Raw genomic sequence first — 21,226 nt, 5'->3', positions numbered from 1 at the left:
TATGGAATGATATATGTATTGACTCCCAATTAAAGATAACTTAAGAAAAACAATTCAAGAAAAGTGTAACTGATGCATTTGTAACTGTAAACGTGTAACTGATTACATACAGGCACTTTAGTTCAAACACCATTATGTTATTTCAGGAAGAAACACTGAAAACTTTTCACTAAGAGGTAGAACGAGACAAGGATGTCTACTAATTCCAATGCTATTTCACACGAGCCCGGATGGTACGGTCCAGTGAGCTTTGGACTGCTAACGGCAGGGCTCACACGCGTCAGCTTTCTCTGGAGAAAGAGAAGGCTAGCGGCTCCCGTACAGACTCACAGCCTCAGAAATCAAATAGAGGGTCGCGGTGAGTCGGAATCACCTCAATGGCAGTGAGCCTTCTCTGTAAGGTGCAGAGGTGGTGGTAGCCAACACACCCACTGCAATATAACACGATCTTGATTTGCCTTTCACATTTGGGTGGGCACGTGAAACTCTAGAGCAGTTGTCAGCACACGATTTCTGTACATAGTTTAGGGTTCACAAGCCAGACGGTCTCTACCCAAGTGCGCAACCTCTACTGCGGGAGGGCCACAGCGCTAGGTCAGTCCGTTAAAAAACAGAGACAGCTGAACACCAATGAGACCTTAGTGATAGGCAACGGGTTTTAATTCCGGGTGTCACCTGCGTAATAACTTTGAGTGTTTTTCGACCATTTGGAATGTAAAATTCACTCTCAGTTCATAATAGTCCGTGGGATTCAATGGCTATAATGTGTTGACTCTTGCCCTACAGGAGGAGGCACAAAACTAACTTAAGCAGCATGAGAATTCAATAAGGTAGAAGGCAATATAAAAGTAACATTCAGAAATCAATGGCTTACATGCATACATACGTTATATATCCATAAGAAGATATAATGGTCAGAAAAACCCATTTAATGCGATGAAAGAAAAAAGGTCAAATTAACAAATGTGTAAAGGCCAAATAAGAAAAACTTTATAACACCACTGAAAGATACTAGAATACCAAAAACCCAAACCAAATTCACGGCCATCAATTCAATTCTGGCTTATAGTGATCCTACAGGGCATAGTAGGACTGCCCCCATGAGCTTCAAAGACTGTAACTTTTTTGTTTTGTTTTTTATTAAAAGTTCATTGGGGGGGGGGCTCTTACAGCTCTTATAACAATCCATACAATGAATGCATGAAATATATTTGTATATATGTTGCCATCATTATTTTCTAAATGTTTCACTTTCTATTGAGCCCTTGGTATCAGCTCCTCCTTTTTTCCCTGCCTCCCCCTACACCCTCATGACCCCTGGATAAATTATAAATTATTATTATTCTCATATCTTACACCAACTGCTACAGAAAGCCTTCTTTCTCCCAAGGAGCAGCTAGCGGGTGGTTTCAAACTGCTAACCTTATGGTTAGGGTCAGCAGTCCCGCTCGTAACCACCACCCCACGTGAGCCCAAGTCACTGCCACGGAACGGACCGTGACTCACAGTGACAATACAGGACAGTGTAGAACTGCCCCGTCGGATGTCCAAGATTTACCTCAAGCTGTAACTCTTAAGAAGGCAGACCATCTCATCGCTCTCCCTTGAAGCACCTGGGGGATTCAAACCACTGACCTGTCAGCAGCCCACTGTTTACCGAGTGCGCCCAGTGCTCCTTACACTTGGACAGGGGAATGCAATCTCATTTCTTGGCAAGTTACCGTATGTACTCGAGTATAAAGCCGACCCGAATATCAGCCAGGGCACCTAATTTTACCACAGAAACTGCATTAAAAATGTGCTGAAACATGTGGCTTATACATGAGTATCTACAGTATTTGACAAGTTAAGCAAAAATCCAATTTATTTACAAAACAACCTTTTTTCTTCCAACCAATCTTTATCACTTTCATTGTGCCACCTTGTTCCCAGCCACCTTCATCTTCTTGGATTCTCATGGCAGCCTTCTAACTGATCTTACTACTTACAATCTCAAGTATCATGAGCATAAGACAGTAGCAACGTGCTTCTGTGAAAGACCTGTCCCCTCAACACCCGCCAAGAGTTTCTACTAAGAATTGAATTTGGTCCCCAGGAAATAAGTGTCTTGTCTTTCGTATGCTAATGAAGTATAATTACTGTTGGTTATACCTCCAGTCAATCTCTCTCCCTAAAGAAGAAGAATATTCAGGCTAATACAAGGCAAAAGCAAGACAAAAGACACCCCAGATGAGGGAGACCATTAGCATGAGGTATTCATGGTCTCCACAGGTTTGCTGAAATCCAGAGCTGTTTAAAGGGCAAGGGAGGACAAAGGAAGCCATCGCAAGAGCATGCAGTTGATCTCTTTTGAGATATTAAAGAGATTAAACCAACCATCTGAGCAGATACCCAGGAAGCAGACGCAAACACACAAGCCTCTTCTTCCAGAGTGGACCAAGAAAGAACACCTTTCCCTGGAGTTACTGCTCTGAATTCAACTCCCAGCCTCCTAAAGCACGGGAAACGCACCTCTGTTGGTTAAAGCTGTCTCCTCGTGGTCTTTCTGCTGTAGTGGAGCTATGTAACTGAGACAGTTTTCACCAGAGTAAAATTAAAATCCTTTTAATAACTTTCCCAAAGACATCTCTAAGGTCATCTCCTACCACTGTCCCCATCCTACTCGAAGACATCCACTCCAATTACACAGTCTCCTTGCTGCTCCGCAGTCCTCATTTCAGGACGTTTGTTCTAGTTGGTCCTTGACCTGGAACACTGGTCCCCGAGACTTTTGTACAGCTCACGGGCTCACCTCCTGCAGGTCTTTGATAAAATGCCTTCTCAGATAATTCTTCGCTGGCCACTCTATTTTATGCAGAAACCTGATATTCCCTGTGCTCTTTTCATGCTTTATCAAGTATTTGTCACAATTTAAAATACATTTGATGCATTTCTATTGTCAAATGATCAAAAGAGGAAGTCTCTGAAGAAAGTCTACCATATTAAACAATGCATGCAAGTTTTTAATTAGCTAAATGAACGTTTTTCTCACAGAGAGAAGATAAATAACGTATAAGGAAAAGCAAGACAAGGTTTAACACAGAATTAAGAACAATAATTATCTCTCTGGGGGATAAGGAAGAGACACAAAAAGACTTCTGGAAAATTATAATGTCCTTCATGGTTCAGATAGTGGGAGTGTTCAAGTTATTATTGTTTTTAAACTATATATGTGTGTGTGTATTTGGTCCACGTGCAATATATCCCTATTAATAGAGCACTAGGGAAAATGTGCTATCGATATTGAAACCACCTTAAAATATACAACTATAGAATTTGTTTAAATTTTTAGTATGTGATTTTTAACTAGACATTCCAAAATCAGAAATATCGTAACTTATATGCTCACTTGAATCCTCCCTCCGCTGCACTTCTTCAGCTTCCATATAAATACGTGCTGGTGATGCTGTGGGCTTAGGGCTGGACTCCTAGCCAGCCAGAGGGCGCAACCCACAAGCTGCTCCGGGGGAGACAGAGGAGGCTGCCTGCTCTCCTAGACAGATGAGCTGGCAAACCCTCTCTAAGATCCCTGTGTCATGATCGAGTGGATGGCAGGGGATTTGTTTTCATTGATGCTATTTTAAATCTCCTGCTCCCTGACTAACCTAGTCCTTGGCAGACAGTCAACCAAATATTGTGGGAAAGATATGCACCATTCATCATGCAGAAAAATACGCCAGGGAAAGTATTATGAATGTCATGGTTCACTGGTACTTATTAACATGTGACATAATTAATAACATGCTAATAAAATGTCCTATACCACTTTCCAGAGTCTCCAATACCTATATTTGGTTCTTTGAGAAATCACAAAAACTCAAAAACTAATAACATATCAACTCTCGTTGTATTGAATTTTCAAAGCTGGAAGAAATCTTTTCATATAACCGCACGTATCATCTTTAGGAAAACACACTTTACATGTGATTTGAAGGATTTTTTAACTTAGGAATTAGTGATCTAACTGGAATTAGAAGTTTGATGTATCTTTTGAGAAACATACGTAATGTTTTCCAGAGTGGTTGGAACCTTCCCTCTCGTGGTTGGAGAAGAAAAGCTCAAGCTAATAAAGGGTTAAAGTAGCAAAGGGCAATATTCAACAGGCTCCCAATAGGATCCAGCTCCATGTGGTGCGGTTTTTGCTTTGTTCTCCAGAACGCAGACACACAAGGACACCAGAGGACTTTAACACGAGGCCAAGAAAGCCGAAGCCTCTGCGATGGCAGAAACGTGTGGCATGAGGTCGGGGTGGAGCAGCAATGAGGACGAGAAAGAGGAAAACATCCGGAAAGGGATGGGGTGGTGACTGCACAACTCTCCCTAGTATGACTGACGGACTGATCTGTGGGTTATATGCCAATAAAGCTACTTTATAAAGCAACATTTAAGAGGCAGGCTCCTCATGGAAGCTCGAAAACAGATATGTGTAAAGAAAGTTGGGAGATATTTTAGCAAATAAGGGCAAGGAAATCATCAATCTCACGATGGCATTAGTACAGCAGAAGGGAATGCCAATCAATGAAATATACTAACAATAAAGCAACCAACCTTGTTTTAAAGAAATGAACATGCTTATGAATCAAGGCTATTTGTTCTCCCTACTCTTCAACTGTTAAGAAGCCAGACCCAACTTCTCCTGAAGCAGTTAGGCAAGTGCAATGGCCTGACCTGTTATGTCTCAGTCTCCAACATTGGCCAAAAGAAGCATTCAAGCTAAAAACTAACCCTCTTTCGGCTTGACAACCTATAACAAATGATTGGCATATGGTATTGAACCATGGAATTCACACCAAAGCAGACCTCTCTTTTAAGCAAAGGTTTATAAAGTATTAAGAGTCAATCTACTCAATGGTAGTGAGTTTGGTTCTTCTGTTGGCTTGGTTTGGTTTGGTGGTTAATAACATACACACCGAAGTATATACAAATTTTAGGTCTATAAAGTTCAATATCCTATAAAGTGAGCACATTTGCTTAAGCATTCCAGTGGCCCTACTAGTGGATATCCTGATCCCTGCCCGATTCTTCCTAGCCAAGAGTCACCATCAACATAACCTCTAAGACCACTGCTTTCCTTAGGGATGAACTTGACATCAATTAAATCATACACTGTGTTTTCTTTCATGCCTGGTTTCCTTTGGGCAACATGGTTTTAATGAAACACATGATTCATGCAGAAATCAATTGGTCATGTTCATTCTTGCAGAGCATTTGACTGGATGGATAAACAACATCTTCATTTGGTCTAGTGCTGAACATTTAATTTTCACGGAAGTACTTTAACACTGTAGCAGCCATGTTTCTATAAGATGTGTAGCACACACATGCAACTAGATACAAGTAGGAGTGTTGACGCATAGAAAGAATATGCAACAATATGTTGCTATTGGGTCATCCAGTTGATTTCCGACTCGCGGCCACCATGGGACAAAGAACTGCACCATCGCTGTGCTCTTTGCTTGGGGGAGCAGACCTGTCTCCTGAGGAGCTGCTGCCTGGGTTCCAACCACCAGCCTTCCAGTTAGCAGCTGGCACTTAGCTGGTGCAGCACCAGGGCTAAACAGACCCACACATCCAAAGACTGGTACGAGTCGTTATATCATTTACCCCCAGAAGAGAAACAGGAGAGCTGCGGGCGGTCGTTCCACATCATTGACAATACCTACTGGTGGCAGTCTTCCTCATTTTAGCCAATTGGGCTGGAGTGTCACCGTCCTCAGTTGTGCTTCTCTTTAAAGTATCTGTTGGAGGATCTTGCCCACTTCTTTAGTGGGCTAGCGCTTTCTTGTTAATGCGTTGTTCTTTCTATTGCCAGAATTTTCTGTTGAATGTATGCTTCACATGCACCCCACGCTGCAGCTTGCCTTTGTACTCTGTCCGACGTTTGCAGACATGTGCAGTTCCATTGAACAGTAGATCCTTCCCTACTACCAGTAATTAAAAAATAATAAAAATAAACACGGTGGAGTAGCTCCAAGTCTTGACAACCCCAAGAGTGTTTGCCTAGAACTAGCTACCCTGGGTTTGAAGTTGCCTGTGGGTCGAACAGAACCCCCACTCTTGGTCAGCGTTTGAATGTATTGATTAAATTAGCAGTGCTGCGGGATTCCTTTTACTAACAGCACAATAGCAGCGGGTAAGGCTCCTCTCAGAAATCCTTCTTCATCCATGGGCAGGAAGATATTCTCCTCCTGTTATCTTCTGGAATATTGATTGAATTTTACCTTCTGCTTAAACTCGCAAGGGGGCTTCAAAAAGTTCATGAGAAAAATGCAATTAAACAATAAAGGAACCTTCCCCAAGAACTTTCTGAAGCCCCCACCTCCCCCCGCCCACACACACACAGAGACAACTGATTTTAAATGAATTTGTGAGTGTGATGGAAGGTTGTTGTTTTGTGAGGTGCCATGGTCAGTTCCAACCCACAGCGACCCCGGGCACAACAAAGCACTGCCCGTCCTGTGCCATCCTCACCATTGTCCCCAGGCTTGAGCCCACTGTTGGGAGCCCTAACCCCTCTCCTCTGCTTGACCAAGCATGGTGTCCTTCTCCAGGGGCTGGTCTTCGCTGGCATAGCCTAAGTGTGGGAGAGGAATTCTCCCCATCCTGGCCTCTAAGGATACTGTGCCTCTGGCCATACATCTTCTAAGACATATCAGTGTGTCCTTCAGCAGCCTATGGCACTTTCACTATTCCTTTCCAGTACCACAAAGCATCTGTTTGTCTTCATATACGGACTATGAATTGGATTGGGTGCACCTTCGTGCTCCAAGTAACCTCCTTGCTTTTCAAAACTCTAAAGTCAAAATTCACTTTTTCCCAAATGTATGCCCAATTGATACAGAACAACGTATTTAAAAGAAGGCTCAGCAGTGCAAAAACTGTCACAATTCCGAAAAGTAAATCTAGTCATCTGTGAGATTCCCTTCTGTTTACTGTACTATTTCTCAATATAGGCCATACAATTTACTTACTGTAGTTGCACAGATAGTAGAGACCTGGAAGAGGTCTTCAGTTATATTTCTCTACAAGTTTGTTAGCTACGGCTACATCCTTAGACATTTTAGTTAAAGTACCTGCTTCACATTGGTCTGGGATTCCATTAAATCTCTAGATCAATTGGGGAAGATCAGAGCTCTCTAGTCTTTCCAATCCATTTATACATTTTCCTTTTACTTAGGTCGTCTCTAATTTCTGTTTTAAATTTGCATGAAAGGGATTGCACATATATCATTAGATTTATTCCTTGAGTAGTTGATGACATGAACTGCATTGATTCTAAATTATTTTCGGTCCATAAGTGCATAGTATTTGGATATGTAGAATTACAACTAATTTTTTAATATGCTGATCTTACATGCAACAACATGTTAACAATCTAGTGTTTGTTACTGACTTATTGTTGTCTTGAACTGACTGGACACACTCACACAATGTTGGGTAGAGGTGGCCAGACTGGTATTCTTATCTCATTCTCAACCCTAGAAGGAAAGCCTTCACCATTTCACCTTACTTGCAGCAGCTTATTGTTGTTGCTTTGAAACTTTGTATTTGTTTACTTGATACCTGTCAACATATGGAAATTTTGCTTAGCTCCTAGTTCTGCAGTAATCCTTTCATGAACATGTGCTGATATGAGCGAAATTTCTTCCTACATCTTTTGAGATGAACATAATGCTTTTCTTCTTTATGTCTTTAATATACTAATTATCTATATTTTTAACTAACCCTATAGCTAGGCCAATTTATTGCATAACTTGCTGAATCCAATGATGTTTTCTTCATTTACATTCACAAAAAAGTAGGACTATAGTTTTTCTTACCTGTAATATCTTTTTCATATTTTATTAGGGTTATCTTAGCCTCATAAGCCTCAAGATAATTATTTTTGTTATCTGGAATTTGGGGAAAGATTCATGTTAATGATTTCTTAAATGCGTGTTTCTTAAATATTTAACAAATTCACCCATGTAATTAGCTGGGCCTGGAATTATTTTGCGTGTTTTTTCATAATCATTTGTTTTTATATTTATTTTCTGTTCAGAGAAGATTTTAATTATAGATTCTATTCCTTTGATATGCCTATATAATTTTTATATCTCGTATCTTTTCCAAAGTCTGGTTATTTTTTATTTTGTGCCAGATATTTAATATGATATATTAAAGAAATAAATTAAAGTTCTGCATGATGTACTTTTCCTCAAGATAATTTAATTTTGGTTCTGCCAGTATGCTAGGCTATAAGAATTCACCACAATTTAATAACAGATTGCGATGATCCAGCACCGATCCTCACAGTACACTTTAGAGCTAGAAGGAGCAGGCTAAACCTGTACATTGTAGTGTGGCCCTTCATTAGCCCCACTGGAAATCCAACTCTGGTCATCGATAGTCAACCTGACCAAAGTTCTGCTCAGTTCTCAGAATTGATGAGGAAACACCAGTCTCACTTCTTTTGACACTCAGCATTTCTTACAGATTCACCTGAAAATTCTGACACCCTTGATAATTCTACGATGCTGAATATAGATGTAATTTCTGATTTTCTTCAGCATTAAATATGACTTCAAAATAATCTTGGTTTACCATTGAAAAATAAAAATTCTTCTAGAAACACATTTATTAAGATCTAAATAAAATGGCTCTATCGCACCCTGTCAACGGAAAAGCAAAGCCAGTTCTGAGGTAGTGAGAATACAGGAGCAGTCTGCAGAGTCAACACATAATAGTGACATGTGTAAATTACTTCAATACGACAAATAAGTCAGATAAACAGTAGAACCGATATAGCTTGTAAAAAATTAACCAAAAAGTATCCAAACTGTACAAATGTTATGAATTTTAAATATAATAATAATAATAAACATATGAATGCTCCCTGAGGAGTCTATTAAGGAGTCCTGGTGGTGCTCTGGGTTACAAATTGGGTTGCTAACTGCAGGGTTGGGGGTTCAAACCCATGAGGCACTCCACAGGAGAAAGATGAGGCTACGTGCTCCCATAAAAACCTATAGTGTCAGAAACAATACAGGGGGCCACGACGAGTCACAAGCCACTTGAGAGCAGAGCGCTTTTAAGCTACTTTATTAATCTTTTAAAATAACATAAAACCCATGAAGATATTATAACATATTACATGTAACCTGTTTCTTGTTAGTTAACAAAATTCTGGCAGTCTTTTTTTTTGGAAACCTAAGGTTCCAAAAATGACAAATTACTTCATTAAATTCTCCTAAGGAACAAGTTCCGATATTGATTTTGCACAACCCAAAACGGATGGTCATATCCTGGCATGCGAAAGTTCACGAGAGATGTACTGAGGTCTAGAAGGCTGTGGAAACTGAGCATGATTTCATCGCAGTGATGAGCAGCAACTAAATCTCTCATCCTCACTTTATTCTGCTAATACTCAGTTGGGTTCTCGGCTAAGATCTTTCCCTGAGCATCGTTAGACTCATTATCATCACTGTGGAAGGATCTTTCCTCAGTGCCGAAGGAACTGCCCTTTATTGGTGGGACGCAATCTAAAATACACGTAAAAATGTGCTAAGCAATGCACAGTGTCTCGATCAATGAACCATAAAGCTCCTTGCAAAATCTCAAGGAGAGGAAATTAAAAATGTGAAAATGGAAAACAAAATGCAATGTGTAAACTATGTAAAAGAAAAAATATTGAGTCTCCTTTAGTATATAAAATAGAGACTGCCAAAATTTTGTTAACTAACAAGAAATATGGAGAGTTAGCAAAATTACCCAATGGAAAAGTCTTAATTTTTTTAATTCCTTTTTTTTTTTTAGTTAGCATATGTATGTCTGAAAATGAATGGAGCCTGGCAGTTAAGATTTGGTGAAACCCTGTATTTCGTTTAAATCCTGAAAGGAGGTTCATGCTCCAAGTTTAAAAGAATGCATTGGGTCTTCAAACACTTCCCAGCTTTTAGAGAAGGAAATAAGTCCAACAAAAACATGACTATAAAACTTAAGGCACCCAGAGAAATCAATAAACAAGAAAGTTATGAATAACATAAAAAGAACATTGTGAAAATGAACAGTCAATTTGCTGAACTAGAAACACAAATGTCAAGTGAACGTGGTAGAAAAAGATGCTCGCTCAGCGTGCTGGTGGCAGTATGGTGTTCAGGGCTGCAAGTTCCGGGAAGAGCAATGAAGAGGTCGGGAGCAGAGGGAGATATGAAGCACCTCAGACCCAGCACATCCTCTCCTAAGTACTCTGTGTCCTAGGAAACTCTTGCACACGCGCGTGCAAGAGACGGCAGGGCAAGGCAGTCCACGTGGCATTGTGTACAACAATCCAAAGGGAAAATCTACTTCCGGGCTTTGCATGTCACATCAAGTTAGGTAGTGAGAGTCAAGAAAGACTTCCTTGACTTTCAAATGACAATGAACTTGGGATACAAAGGAGAGACTCCAGGGCAGGTCACTTCTTAGCTCAGAGTACTCCTGTTCAATTGAGTGGTTCGTTTGAAAGAACGTGGCCACAGCACACAGAAGTACTGCATACCAAAAAGATGCTTCTGTGGCATCAGACATTATTTCAAAAGCAATCATTTAACGGTATTGGTAGGAGCAGAGTGCTATTATTTTGCGCTTCCCCTTCATTACAGAGTAGTCTGGCATTCATTGAACTAAAGAGACTTCCAAGAATTTCGCCCTGAAAATACGAACTACCAGTGTTATACAAACATCAAGTAGAACAAGCTTCAAATGTCCTCCTTATCAGGCTTGCACCCAGCTACTCACCAAGTCTTCGTGTTAACTTCATACTTATAGAGATCGTCTACCAAGCCGTACTTGTTGCCCGGTAATGCCTTATAGCCTCCATGCACATAGATGGACTTTGTGATTTCATCGTGCACACTAGTGTGACCATATCCACCTTGCACAATAGCTCCTTTTGTGTCTGGAACAAGCCAAGTGTTCGATGCTGTAAAAGAAAGAAGATGGATCAGGAAACGTGTGGTTGTATTAAGATACATAATTTCTATATTGCCAAAACTACCTACAAGCTCATTCTATCTACACACTTCTATGACTAAATACAGTAGACTAATAGCCATTTAATCGAGAAACACATTAAAAATATGCCAGGGATTAAAGCTGAATAAGATTGGCTTTTCCAAAATCAATTTAAACTTTGAAAGACTGAAGATACCAAAAGGAAAATGTATTCTCACATATATTGCTATATTTAAAATATATAGCAATTTTTCAGAATTTTAGAAAGCACCTTAGGGCAAAAAAAAGTTGATATTTTATGAGATCCTACGATGTGGCAGACTTAGTCACTGTCATTACGAATAATGAAAAACACACAATCTTTGCTATTTATAAACTTAAATGAATTTCTATGTTGAAAACATGTTGCCACTGTACTTGTTTTTAATCTCTTAGTTCTCAGGCCCCTTTTTTTCCTTCTCTAGACTTCTTTGTGCTGAGAACACAGTCAAAGTGACTGAATCCAGGCTGACTCACAGCGCCCCGCTAGGACAGGGCAGAACTGCCCGTCTGGGTTTCCAAGACTGGGACTCTTCACTGGAGTAGAAAGCCCTGTCTTTCGCCCGAGGAGTGGCTGGTGAGCACGGCAGCCTGAACGTGAAGTTTCCAAAGGTCCCATAGGAGCTGGGTGGCTGTTAGCATCCAGCAGTGGATGGTGGGGCGATGAGGAGGCAGGAGAGACACAGACCTTCTGCTCTGGGCTCCAGCAGCAGGAGCAAGCAGGCAGCTGCAGTTGGAGCGCAGGACCCCGTGCACAGTGGCGGCAGCACCACCTGAAGAGTTTGGGGGTAAGTGTGGGCTCAGCGGTGAATATGTACGGCACATCCTAGGTTTCTGGGTGAATTCCTCCCATTGATGTCTCTCCTTTCTAACACTTTTGCAATTATTTCCCTGTAGTAAATTCCATTCTGCTTTGGTTATGCAGAAACTCATAATACCATGGAGTAATTTCTGACGCACAATGAATATCTATCTCTCTGATAGTATAGTGGCTCACACATTCAGCTGGTAACTGCAGGGCCAGCAGTTCCAAACCACTAGCAGCCCCCGAAAGAAAGATGAGGCCTTCTGTTCCTGTGAAGTGTTACAGTTTCAGAAACCCACAAGGGCAGTCTTACTCTGTCCAATAGGGTGTTGTGAGTCAGAATCAACTCGTTGACAGTTTTTTGGTTTGGGGAAGATATTTCTATCTTAATTCCTCATTTAATAAAGATTAAAATGCTACACATTAAACCCACAGGGGCAGTTTTATTCTTTCCTATAGGGTTGTTATGAGTCTGAATCAACTGGATGGTAGTGAGTTTGGATTGGTTTGGGGTCTAGCCATAATTCCTTATGTGATGTATGTATGATAGTTCTGGGTTTTGTACCCTTGGCTATGATGCCATTTTGGAGCAAATTCTCTACTACATTGACAGACATGATCCAGGTGATATTCATCTTGATCTGGGTAGAGGATGTCAATCAAGTCACCCCCTTTGTTTCTTTTGGGGTGGGGGTAGGCTAAAAGACAAAGACATCACCTCTATCAAAGCCGATCCTCTGTGGATAGGAGCCATCTCAGACACAGAGAGAAACCCCAGGACCGTCAGAAGAAGACCATGTTGGAGAGCGCGGTCCGAAGTGGTAGAGGCCCCACCAGTGGTACCAAAGACACGGAGACCATGAGACAGAGTGGAGGTGCAGTGCCAAGACTATGAGACGGGGGGCCAGAGCAGCAGGCTGGCTTCCTGACCCCCAGGGAAGAAGCCAGGGGACCCCGTGGCTGAGAAGCCAAGGACTGTAGAGAGACTTGGCTGCTGGATGAGGAGAGATGCTGCTGAGGACCAACGATTGTACCTTACTGTTCACTGATGCTGACTTGTGGTCACCTGTTCGCTTCCCTATAATTGTATTTGGCCATTGCAATAAATTACTGAACCCATCATAAACATAGAGTGGCGTGAGAGGAACAATTGGTGTCAGAATAGGTACAAAAAGGATGGAGCAGAGTGGCATACATGACCCCTGCCTGGTGGCAATAAGGATGCCAGAGAAAGCCGGTGATCGCTGTCCTCTGCCATTTTTGCACATGGAAAACGTAACAAGTGAAAGTTATCTTCTCCCTAGCAAATTATTCAGAGGTAAAGATTATTTTCAAACTATATATCCAACTATTTTATTATATTAAACACCTGTATATGACCTACAAGTACACACACACACACACACACAGTTAGGTGCTATCAAATAGGTTCCAGCTCATAACAACTTTACATACATGAGAACAAAAACACTGCTCAGTCCTGCACCATCCTCATTGTTAAGTTTGAGCCCATTGTAGGCATACAGATACTATCCTATCTTGAAGGTTCTTTTTGATGAACAGAACACCATTCCTCTTTGTCATTCCAAGAACAGTAAACCATAGGATTGTCCAGCTCAAAATGACCAATACCAGTGCACTTCAACTCAATTCTACTGTATTAGGCAAGGTTCTCTAGAAACACAAAACCAGGATAGATTAGATAGATAGATAGATAGATAGATAGATAGATAGATAGATAGATAGATAGATAGATAGATAGATAGACAGACACAGCAAGAAGGAATATAATGGTTAATTAGTCAACACAACAGGATGGAGGCCCCAGTTCAACTCACATTCATGGAATAGTTAGTATAATGAAGATCCTTCAACTCACAAGGGCTGCAGGTCCAAGGTCAAAGAAGCAGAAAGCAGAGTCTGCCTTCAGGCAATACAGGCAGGGTGGGACAGCAACAGTCATTAGTACCACTTCTGTCTTTTCTGTAATACTGGTGACATTTAGAGTTGACAAGGTAGTACACACACATTAAAATTTTTAATGCTATTTTAAGTTGCAAGATGGTGCAGTTTCATTTCTCCCTGTTCCTGTGACCCTAGGAACCATGCAAGATAACCAAAGAATTCTGACAGGTGTTAAATTTGGACGGCAGCCTGGCTTAGGGACCCCAGAACTGGGAATCTCACAGCAGTAGGGTGTTTTATGACATCCTCCTCTGATTCAATAGAAGGCCACTCAGACCCAGCATTTCCAAACCCCCAACACTGCTCACTCCAAAGTTGGCAGAGCCACCCAGTAGTACTGCCAAAGACAAGACCTAGAGATGTGCCTCTAACTACTATCACAGGCTTGAAAGAAGTGAGAGAGAAGCGACCTGTTATCAGCAGAATAAAACTACTTGTTTGGCAGTTCATTTCTCACGAAGGAAGCAGCACAGATTCCAGCGCTGAAAGAAAAGAAGACCCAAACACCACTTCTATACCCAGTGGGACTATCCTGTGGGAATGACGGAGAGAAGGGGCTCCCAGATAAAATAAAGCTAAATTTAGCAAGCCCAGTGTTACAGAGTGGCAAAGAGAACATCTTCAACCAGAAACGAAAGGACAAAAGAAGGAAGCTGGAGGTGAAGCTAACCCGCGTCGCTGTCTTGTCGGTCATGCCGTGTGCGTGTGGAAACCATACAACAACAAGGAAGGCAGAAAAGGAGGGGATTGTGGGGGGAGGTCAGACCCTCCCTGGAGGCAGACTGCTGTCTCCCTACACCACAGGAGTAGGCCTGCTACTTGCTGCTGGAGACAATGGATTACTTCTCCCTGAAGCTTGCAACCATTAGCTTGGTTCCTGTAGGTGGAGTTCACACCCTATGGATAATGGTCTCTATCAGTTGAGCCAGGAAACAGGTCAAACCAGCTCTGTGACATCCAAAGTTAGGCTGCCATCCTGTATGTAGGATGCGCCCATCTTGCCACATGTGTAGCCCCAAACCCTCCTCTTCCTATTACATGGATACCCCTAGATCACCCCCCCCCCAATTACTGTATTACCTATAGCACAGCCCTTTCCTGTGACGTATGTCTTCACCTGTAATTAGGGGGCTTGCATGTCCCCAGAGAACATAAAAGCCTTGGTGAGCATTAAAGACTCTCTCTCTCCCTCCACGTGAACTACCAAGCAGGGCTGAGGTGAGCATGCTACCATCAAATGTGTCTGACTCCATTTATTTCAATATTTCTCTTCTATCTCTCATGCTCTCTATAACTTTACTATAATCTTTACTTAGTATCACTGTACAATTGCACCTACGAGACCTGTAATGATGTGTTAGGGGCTAGCTTCCCCTAGCAGCGGATGCAGCTGAATCGTGCTTCTGGAGAGAAAGACTGAATGTGCCACAGGAACGAGTCACATGAGTCTTAGAAGAAACACAACCAGAAGGCTCCTGAAAATGGGAGGAAGGCCAGGCTTCACCTTGCTCTCTTGTGACACTTCATCGGCAAAGACCAAAGGAAAAGGACACCATGTTTCACAAAATAGACGGTCAGCAAAAACAAGGGAAACACCCAATGAGGTGACTTGATACGATAGCTGCCAGGAATGGGCTCAAACAATGTGTTTTTGTCTTGTTTTGTTGTCCTTTTCTAATTCTACATAAGCTCACCATGAGCTGAAGGTGGCCTACAGGCAACTATGAACAACAATAAGTGAGTATGTTTGAAAACATAGACATAAAGGAGCAATCACCTAGAGAAATTCAGATTATCAAAAGTGATCTCGAGTGAGACAGGTTGAGCCGAGCAGACAATAAACAAAAATTAAACAGGAGAACATGTCCCTCTCACAGTCAGTAACATTTTTAAACATATAAAATACGCAATAGTTGCATTTGAAGGACTGAGGTCTCCATCAGTGCAATGATGTTGACCAGAGACAAAATGCCCAGGATGTTACGAAACTTTTTTTCAATATAGGCCATTAATATTTTCAAAGAGATACATGATGCTCATGCTGCTGTGGAAGTTTTAAAAGCATGTTGTTTTAAGCAAGTATAGTGAGGAGTGTGGATGGTGCCCGACTATCAAAAGATGTGGTATCTGGGGCTTAAAGGCTTGAAGTTACACAAGCAGCCATATAGCAGGGAAGCAAATAAGCCCACATGGAAGAAGCACACCAGCCTGTGTGATCATGAGGTGTCAACAGGATCAAGGATCGGGTATCAAAAGATCCAAAACAAACAATTATATCCATGTGAATGAGGGATGTTGGAGTGGAGACCCAAAGCCCATCTGTAGTCATTTGGATATGCCCCCACAGAAGGCTTATAAGGAAGGGGCGATTCAACCAAGGTGCAGTAAGTAGAGCACCAACGAAACTCCTCTAGTTCCTGAATGCTTCCTCTCCCCCACTACCATGACCCAGTTCTACCTTACAAATCTGGCTAGACTGGAGAACACACATTGGTACAGATAAGAGCTCTCAACACATGTAATTCATGACAGATAAACCCCTCAGGAACAGTAGTGGGAAAGATATTATGAGGGTAGGGGAGATGGACAGGGATGGGGAAGGGGGAAAGAGGGGAAACCTTACAAGGTTGGATATATAGGCGCCCCCTCTGAAGGGAACAAATAACAAAAATGTGGGTGAAGGGAGACAACGGACAGTGTAAGATACAAAATAATAGTAACAATATATAATTGATCAAGGATTCACGAGGGTGGGAGGATGCGAGAGGGAGGAGAAAAAAAAGAGGAGCGTGTACCAAGGGTTCAAGTAGAAAGGGAATGTTTTGGTAAAGATGATGTCAGCATACGTGCAAATATACTTGCTAAGACTGATGTATGGAAAATGTTATAGAAGCAGTAAGAGACCCCAAAAATGATTTTACAAATAAAATAAAAGCATGGGGTTTAATAGTTTACTTACCCAAAGGAAACTCTCTATGAAAATGTATTCAATCTTAGCAGCTTTTGTCACATAGGCCTGGTAATGTTTAAAGTGCTATTTTATTTGTTAACTTGAAACTGTACCACTTTGCCTAATTAGTCCTGAAAGTTCTGCATGGATGAAACTCAGTAAAATTTGCAAAGACTCATATCAGCAAAATAAAAGCTCGCTTTTCATTGTAATTGTTAGGTGCTCTCAAATCAGTTCCGATTCATAGCGACCTGATTCAAACAAAATGAACCACCACGAGGTCCTGTGCCGTCCTCACAGTTGAGCCTCCTGCTGCAAACTCGATGCACATCCATCTCGTTGTACATCCTCCTCTTCTGCACAGCACCTTCACTTAACCAAGCACGATGCCTTTCTCCAGGGACGATTCTCCCCTGGTGACATGCCCAAATTACAGGAGACAAAGTCGCACCCTGTCACCCAGAAGGAGCATTCGTCTCAATGGTTGAATTTAAAAGAATCCTGGTAGCAAAATGCTGGGCTTCCATCCAAAAGATCAGCTGTTAAAACCCACCAGCTGCTCTTCTGGAGAAAAGACCTGGTAACTTACTTCCATAAAGTGCCAGCCTAGGAAATCCTAGACAGCAAGTTTACCCTCACATGGGGCAGAGAGACTGAGCAGTACACCCAGCATGAATGAATGATTTTAAAGAAAAAGATTTCTTCTCTTTAAAATATCAATGATAGAAAATCTTTAGAGGGGAATTTCTTATATTTAAAAAACAATCACAATTCACACTACCTAATAGATGTGTGATACAGATCTATTTCCAAAATAGCAGTTTTCTAAATCGCAATCTCCAATTTACACTTGAAATTCACAGCAGAATTTTGAAAAGCATGCAATGTTAAATGTGAAGAGAAAGCCCCATGTAATATCCATACACTTAATCGAGATAGAGAGAAACTCTTTAAAAAACTTTTAGAAACCTGAAATCCAGACTAGACCAGAGCATGTACACAGGTATAGATAAGAGCTGGAAACACAGGGAATCCAGAACAGATAAACCCCTCAGGACCAATAATGAGAGTAGCAATACCAGGAGGGGGAGGGGAGGGGGGGGAAATGGGGAACAGATTACAATGATCTATCTATAACCCCTTCCTAGGGGTGTGGACAACAGAAAAGTGAGTGAAGGGAGACAGCGGTCAGTGTAAGACATAAGTGGGGGGGAGTTTAGAAAATATTCAGGGTTCATGAGGGAGGGAGGGAGGGAGAGGAAATGACAGCTGATCCCAAGGGCTCAAGCAGAAAGCAAATGTTTTGAGAATGATGATGGCAACAAATGTACAAATGTGCTTACACGGCAGATGGATGTATGGATTGTGATAGAGCTGTAAGAGCCCCCAATAAAATAATTGTTTTTTTTTAAAAAGAAGCATTTTCTGAAATAGAATATGATGATTTTGTACACTTTTCTTAATATGAGTGAATGGTTAATTGCATGATATGTGAATTATATGCCAATAAACTAGTCTATTAAAAAAACACTCTACCTAATGGTTTTTAAATCAAATGAAAAAAGTTAACATAAAATGACAGATTAATAATGATTTCCCCAATACGCCTTCCAAATTCTAAAGCCATGAAAAATACGAAAACCAAACATTACTATTATACTCACCTTGAGATTCACTTTGAGAGTCTTAGAAAGTTTATGAGGTATTGCTAACCTACAGTGAGGTAAATTGCCCTCAGGACGAACCCGGGAAAGCTTTATGGTCCAGGTTTGTGAGACCGTCCGTCCCATCCCCCGCGAGACAAGAGTCCCTAACAGCCATTATTCTAGGTACAGCGAAAGGACAAGCTGGCGCTTCCTTCTCTGTCAGAGGAATCCTTGGCATCTTCAAGGGTAGTTTCTACATAAGCAACTATGAGGAAAATACATCAAGTTCTTGCCACACATGCGTGCGACTTTTGTTCAGAGCCACGGGACTGTCTGTGCATATCCTTCCCATTGATCCCTCCACGGTGCACGTTTCTTTCTGGTTTTTCTCTTTCTTGCTGACTAGCATTCCATTGTCTTGATCTGTCACATTTTGGCCATTTGTCTGCCCGTGGATGCTTGAGTTGACTACACCTTTCGGCTCTTGTGAATAACTCTACAAGTAACCTTGGTGCCCAGTATCTGTTTTGAGCCCCTGCTTGCAGGTCTTTGGCTATATCCTCGACCACCCACTGCCACCCAGTTGATTCTCACGGAGCCCCCACAGGACACCAGAGCACTGCTCCTTGGGGTTTCCAAGACTGTGGTGCATCGTGGGAGAAGATAGCCTCGGCTTTCTCCCTCTGCGCAGCTGAGCTTGACCCTCCAACCTTGCAATTGGCAGTCCAACACTTAACCCACTACGCCCTTAGAGCTTCTTGCCTTCAATCCTTATGATACCCAAATAGTGCCAGGTTTTGGCCAATAGATGCCCCACCCCACCCCCAACTTGGAGCGGGTTCTATGTCCTTTGGACATGACCTCGCTTTCTTGAGCATTTCTTTAATTTAACAATAAGTTCTAGGCTCATCTTGTACTATCTCCGCCACAGCCCTAGAATCAGCCATTTCTCGAAGGAGCCTTGGTCCCTCTCCTTGGGGGATATTAGAAGCCAGATGTGGAAATCTGGGTGCTAGGTGAGGTCACTGTTGCTCCAGTGGCTTAGCTTCCAGGCCCTTTCCGAAGTGTAATTCACTGAGTCCGTCCATCTGCTTGTCTCCAGATCTAATTGTAAACTCACACTGGTATCTCGAGCTCCAACGTATCTGAGCAGGGTTCTCCCCTGCCATACGCCCTTCATATTTGAATCTCCCATTTTCCGAATTGAGAGCACTGATCCCCAACGATGCAAGACATCTTTTTTTTTAACTAACAGCATACCTAAAAGACCATCAAAAGGCGCACTTAAAAGGTTTTCATTTCTTCATCCGGCCACCCCTAGGTGAAGGGCACGGAGTAAAACACTGTGCTCAAGAGTCACTCACTGGCTTTCCTCCTTCATCCCCCGTGTGATCCTGCTATCTATTGAAACTTGGTTGGGCTCATTTGTTTCACTTGCTATTTTAGAAGGGTTCTTTTTGTTAATGTGACTTTTGAAATATGTAAACTATATATACTGTTCTAAAAGTCATGCTATTAAAAACCACCTATTAAAAGCAGATAAACTCAAGAAAATATGCCTCCTTCCTCTCTTTGCCACTCCCTTATAAGTAAGCCACATCTGCTTCCCACTCTTCAATCATCAACATCGTTTTCTGGTTTATTCTTCCTGCACTCCTTGTAATGCAAAGAAGCAAATATAAGTATATTTTCTAATGTCCCTCTCTTTTCTCTGCAGTCATGTATGATAAGTGCCCTTGTGTAGTTTACTCTGTCACTCACTAGATCCAAGTAATCACTTCATGTGACTTCAAAGGGACTGCTCACATACTTGTTTACAATTGCATACGGCTCCGCTGTATGGTAGTACCATAGTTTATTCACGCATCTCTTCTATGTGAGCGCCGGCGTGATTGTCAAATGATGTTTCAATGAATAACTTGCCCGGCTGTTTCATCTTTCACGTATGGGGGTGATTCTTCAAGATGAGTTTCTAGTCATGGAACTTATCATTGTTGTTGTTGTTTGTTGTTTAGAAAGTCCTCAAATGCAGCCCTTAAAAAGCACGTCACTGCTCTGCACAAAATCTTACATGGTCTTTTTACTTCATTCAAAGTACCGGGTAAAAGCCCAACAATGATCTACAGGGTCTTACAGGATGTGGTTCCTTATGAGTTACCTGACCTCAGCTCTTAATTTGTATTCTCCCCCCCACTTCTTTACCACCACCACCACCACTGGCCCTCCAAGGGAGAAAAAATGCAGGTGTCCAGTTGATCTCAATTCTAGCGGCCTGATGGACAGAGCAGAACTGGCTCTGGTTCTCTCAGGTTGTAATCTCTATGCAAGCAGCCCACCACCTGTCTCTTCCATGGATTGGCTGAAGAGTGGGGACCCGAACCTTCTGCCGGCAGCCAAGCACTTAGCTGTTGGGCCTCCAGCTCTGAACACGTGCTCTGCATGTTCCTGCCTTTTAAACTTTATACCAGCTATTCCATTCCCCCAACAGCAGAATCCCACCCGTCTTCCCAATGTCAGGCTCAACCTCACATCGCGGCCTGAGCCTCCCTATTCTAAACAGCAACCACCGCCCACTCTGCCCTCTCGATGCCCTTTCCTTGCTCGATGGTTATGACACTTTATTTATAATGCATCAGACAGTGCTCATATTTAGAATGTTCACTGTTTACGGTCTGTCTCTCCTGCGGGAAACAATTCTTCAAAGTTAAAACACCTGATGCATCATTTCCGGATATGCACAACTGCTTATGTCTAATACCAAGTGCACCCAGAATTATGCTCATATGAGCCGCAAAGTCAATCCAATGT

General features: G+C 42.0%; 1 protein-coding gene across 8 annotated transcripts in view; it reads right to left on the bottom strand.

The window, feature by feature from the left end:
* Positions 1–21,226, bottom strand: part of ATRNL1 (attractin like 1) — a 647,203-nt gene that overhangs the window by 554,216 nt on the left and 71,761 nt on the right. For all 8 annotated transcript variants that reach the window (XR_012780436.1, XR_012780437.1, XM_075534999.1 and 5 more), the window contains exon 9: positions 10,798–10,981. Coding sequence is in view for 6 of the 8 variants with exons in the window: in XM_075534999.1 (XP_075391114.1) it covers positions 10,798–10,981 (184 nt within the window). In the remaining 2 variants the exon portion in view is untranslated. The remainder of the gene's footprint in view (positions 1–10,797; positions 10,982–21,226) is intronic.

The sequence above is a fragment of the Tenrec ecaudatus genome, chromosome 16 (assembly GCF_050624435.1).
Source record: "Tenrec ecaudatus isolate mTenEca1 chromosome 16, mTenEca1.hap1, whole genome shotgun sequence".
NCBI lineage: Eukaryota > Metazoa > Chordata > Mammalia > Afrosoricida > Tenrecidae > Tenrec > Tenrec ecaudatus.
Note: the sequence above shows the minus strand (reverse complement) of the source record. Positions and strands in the feature narration are given on the sequence as shown.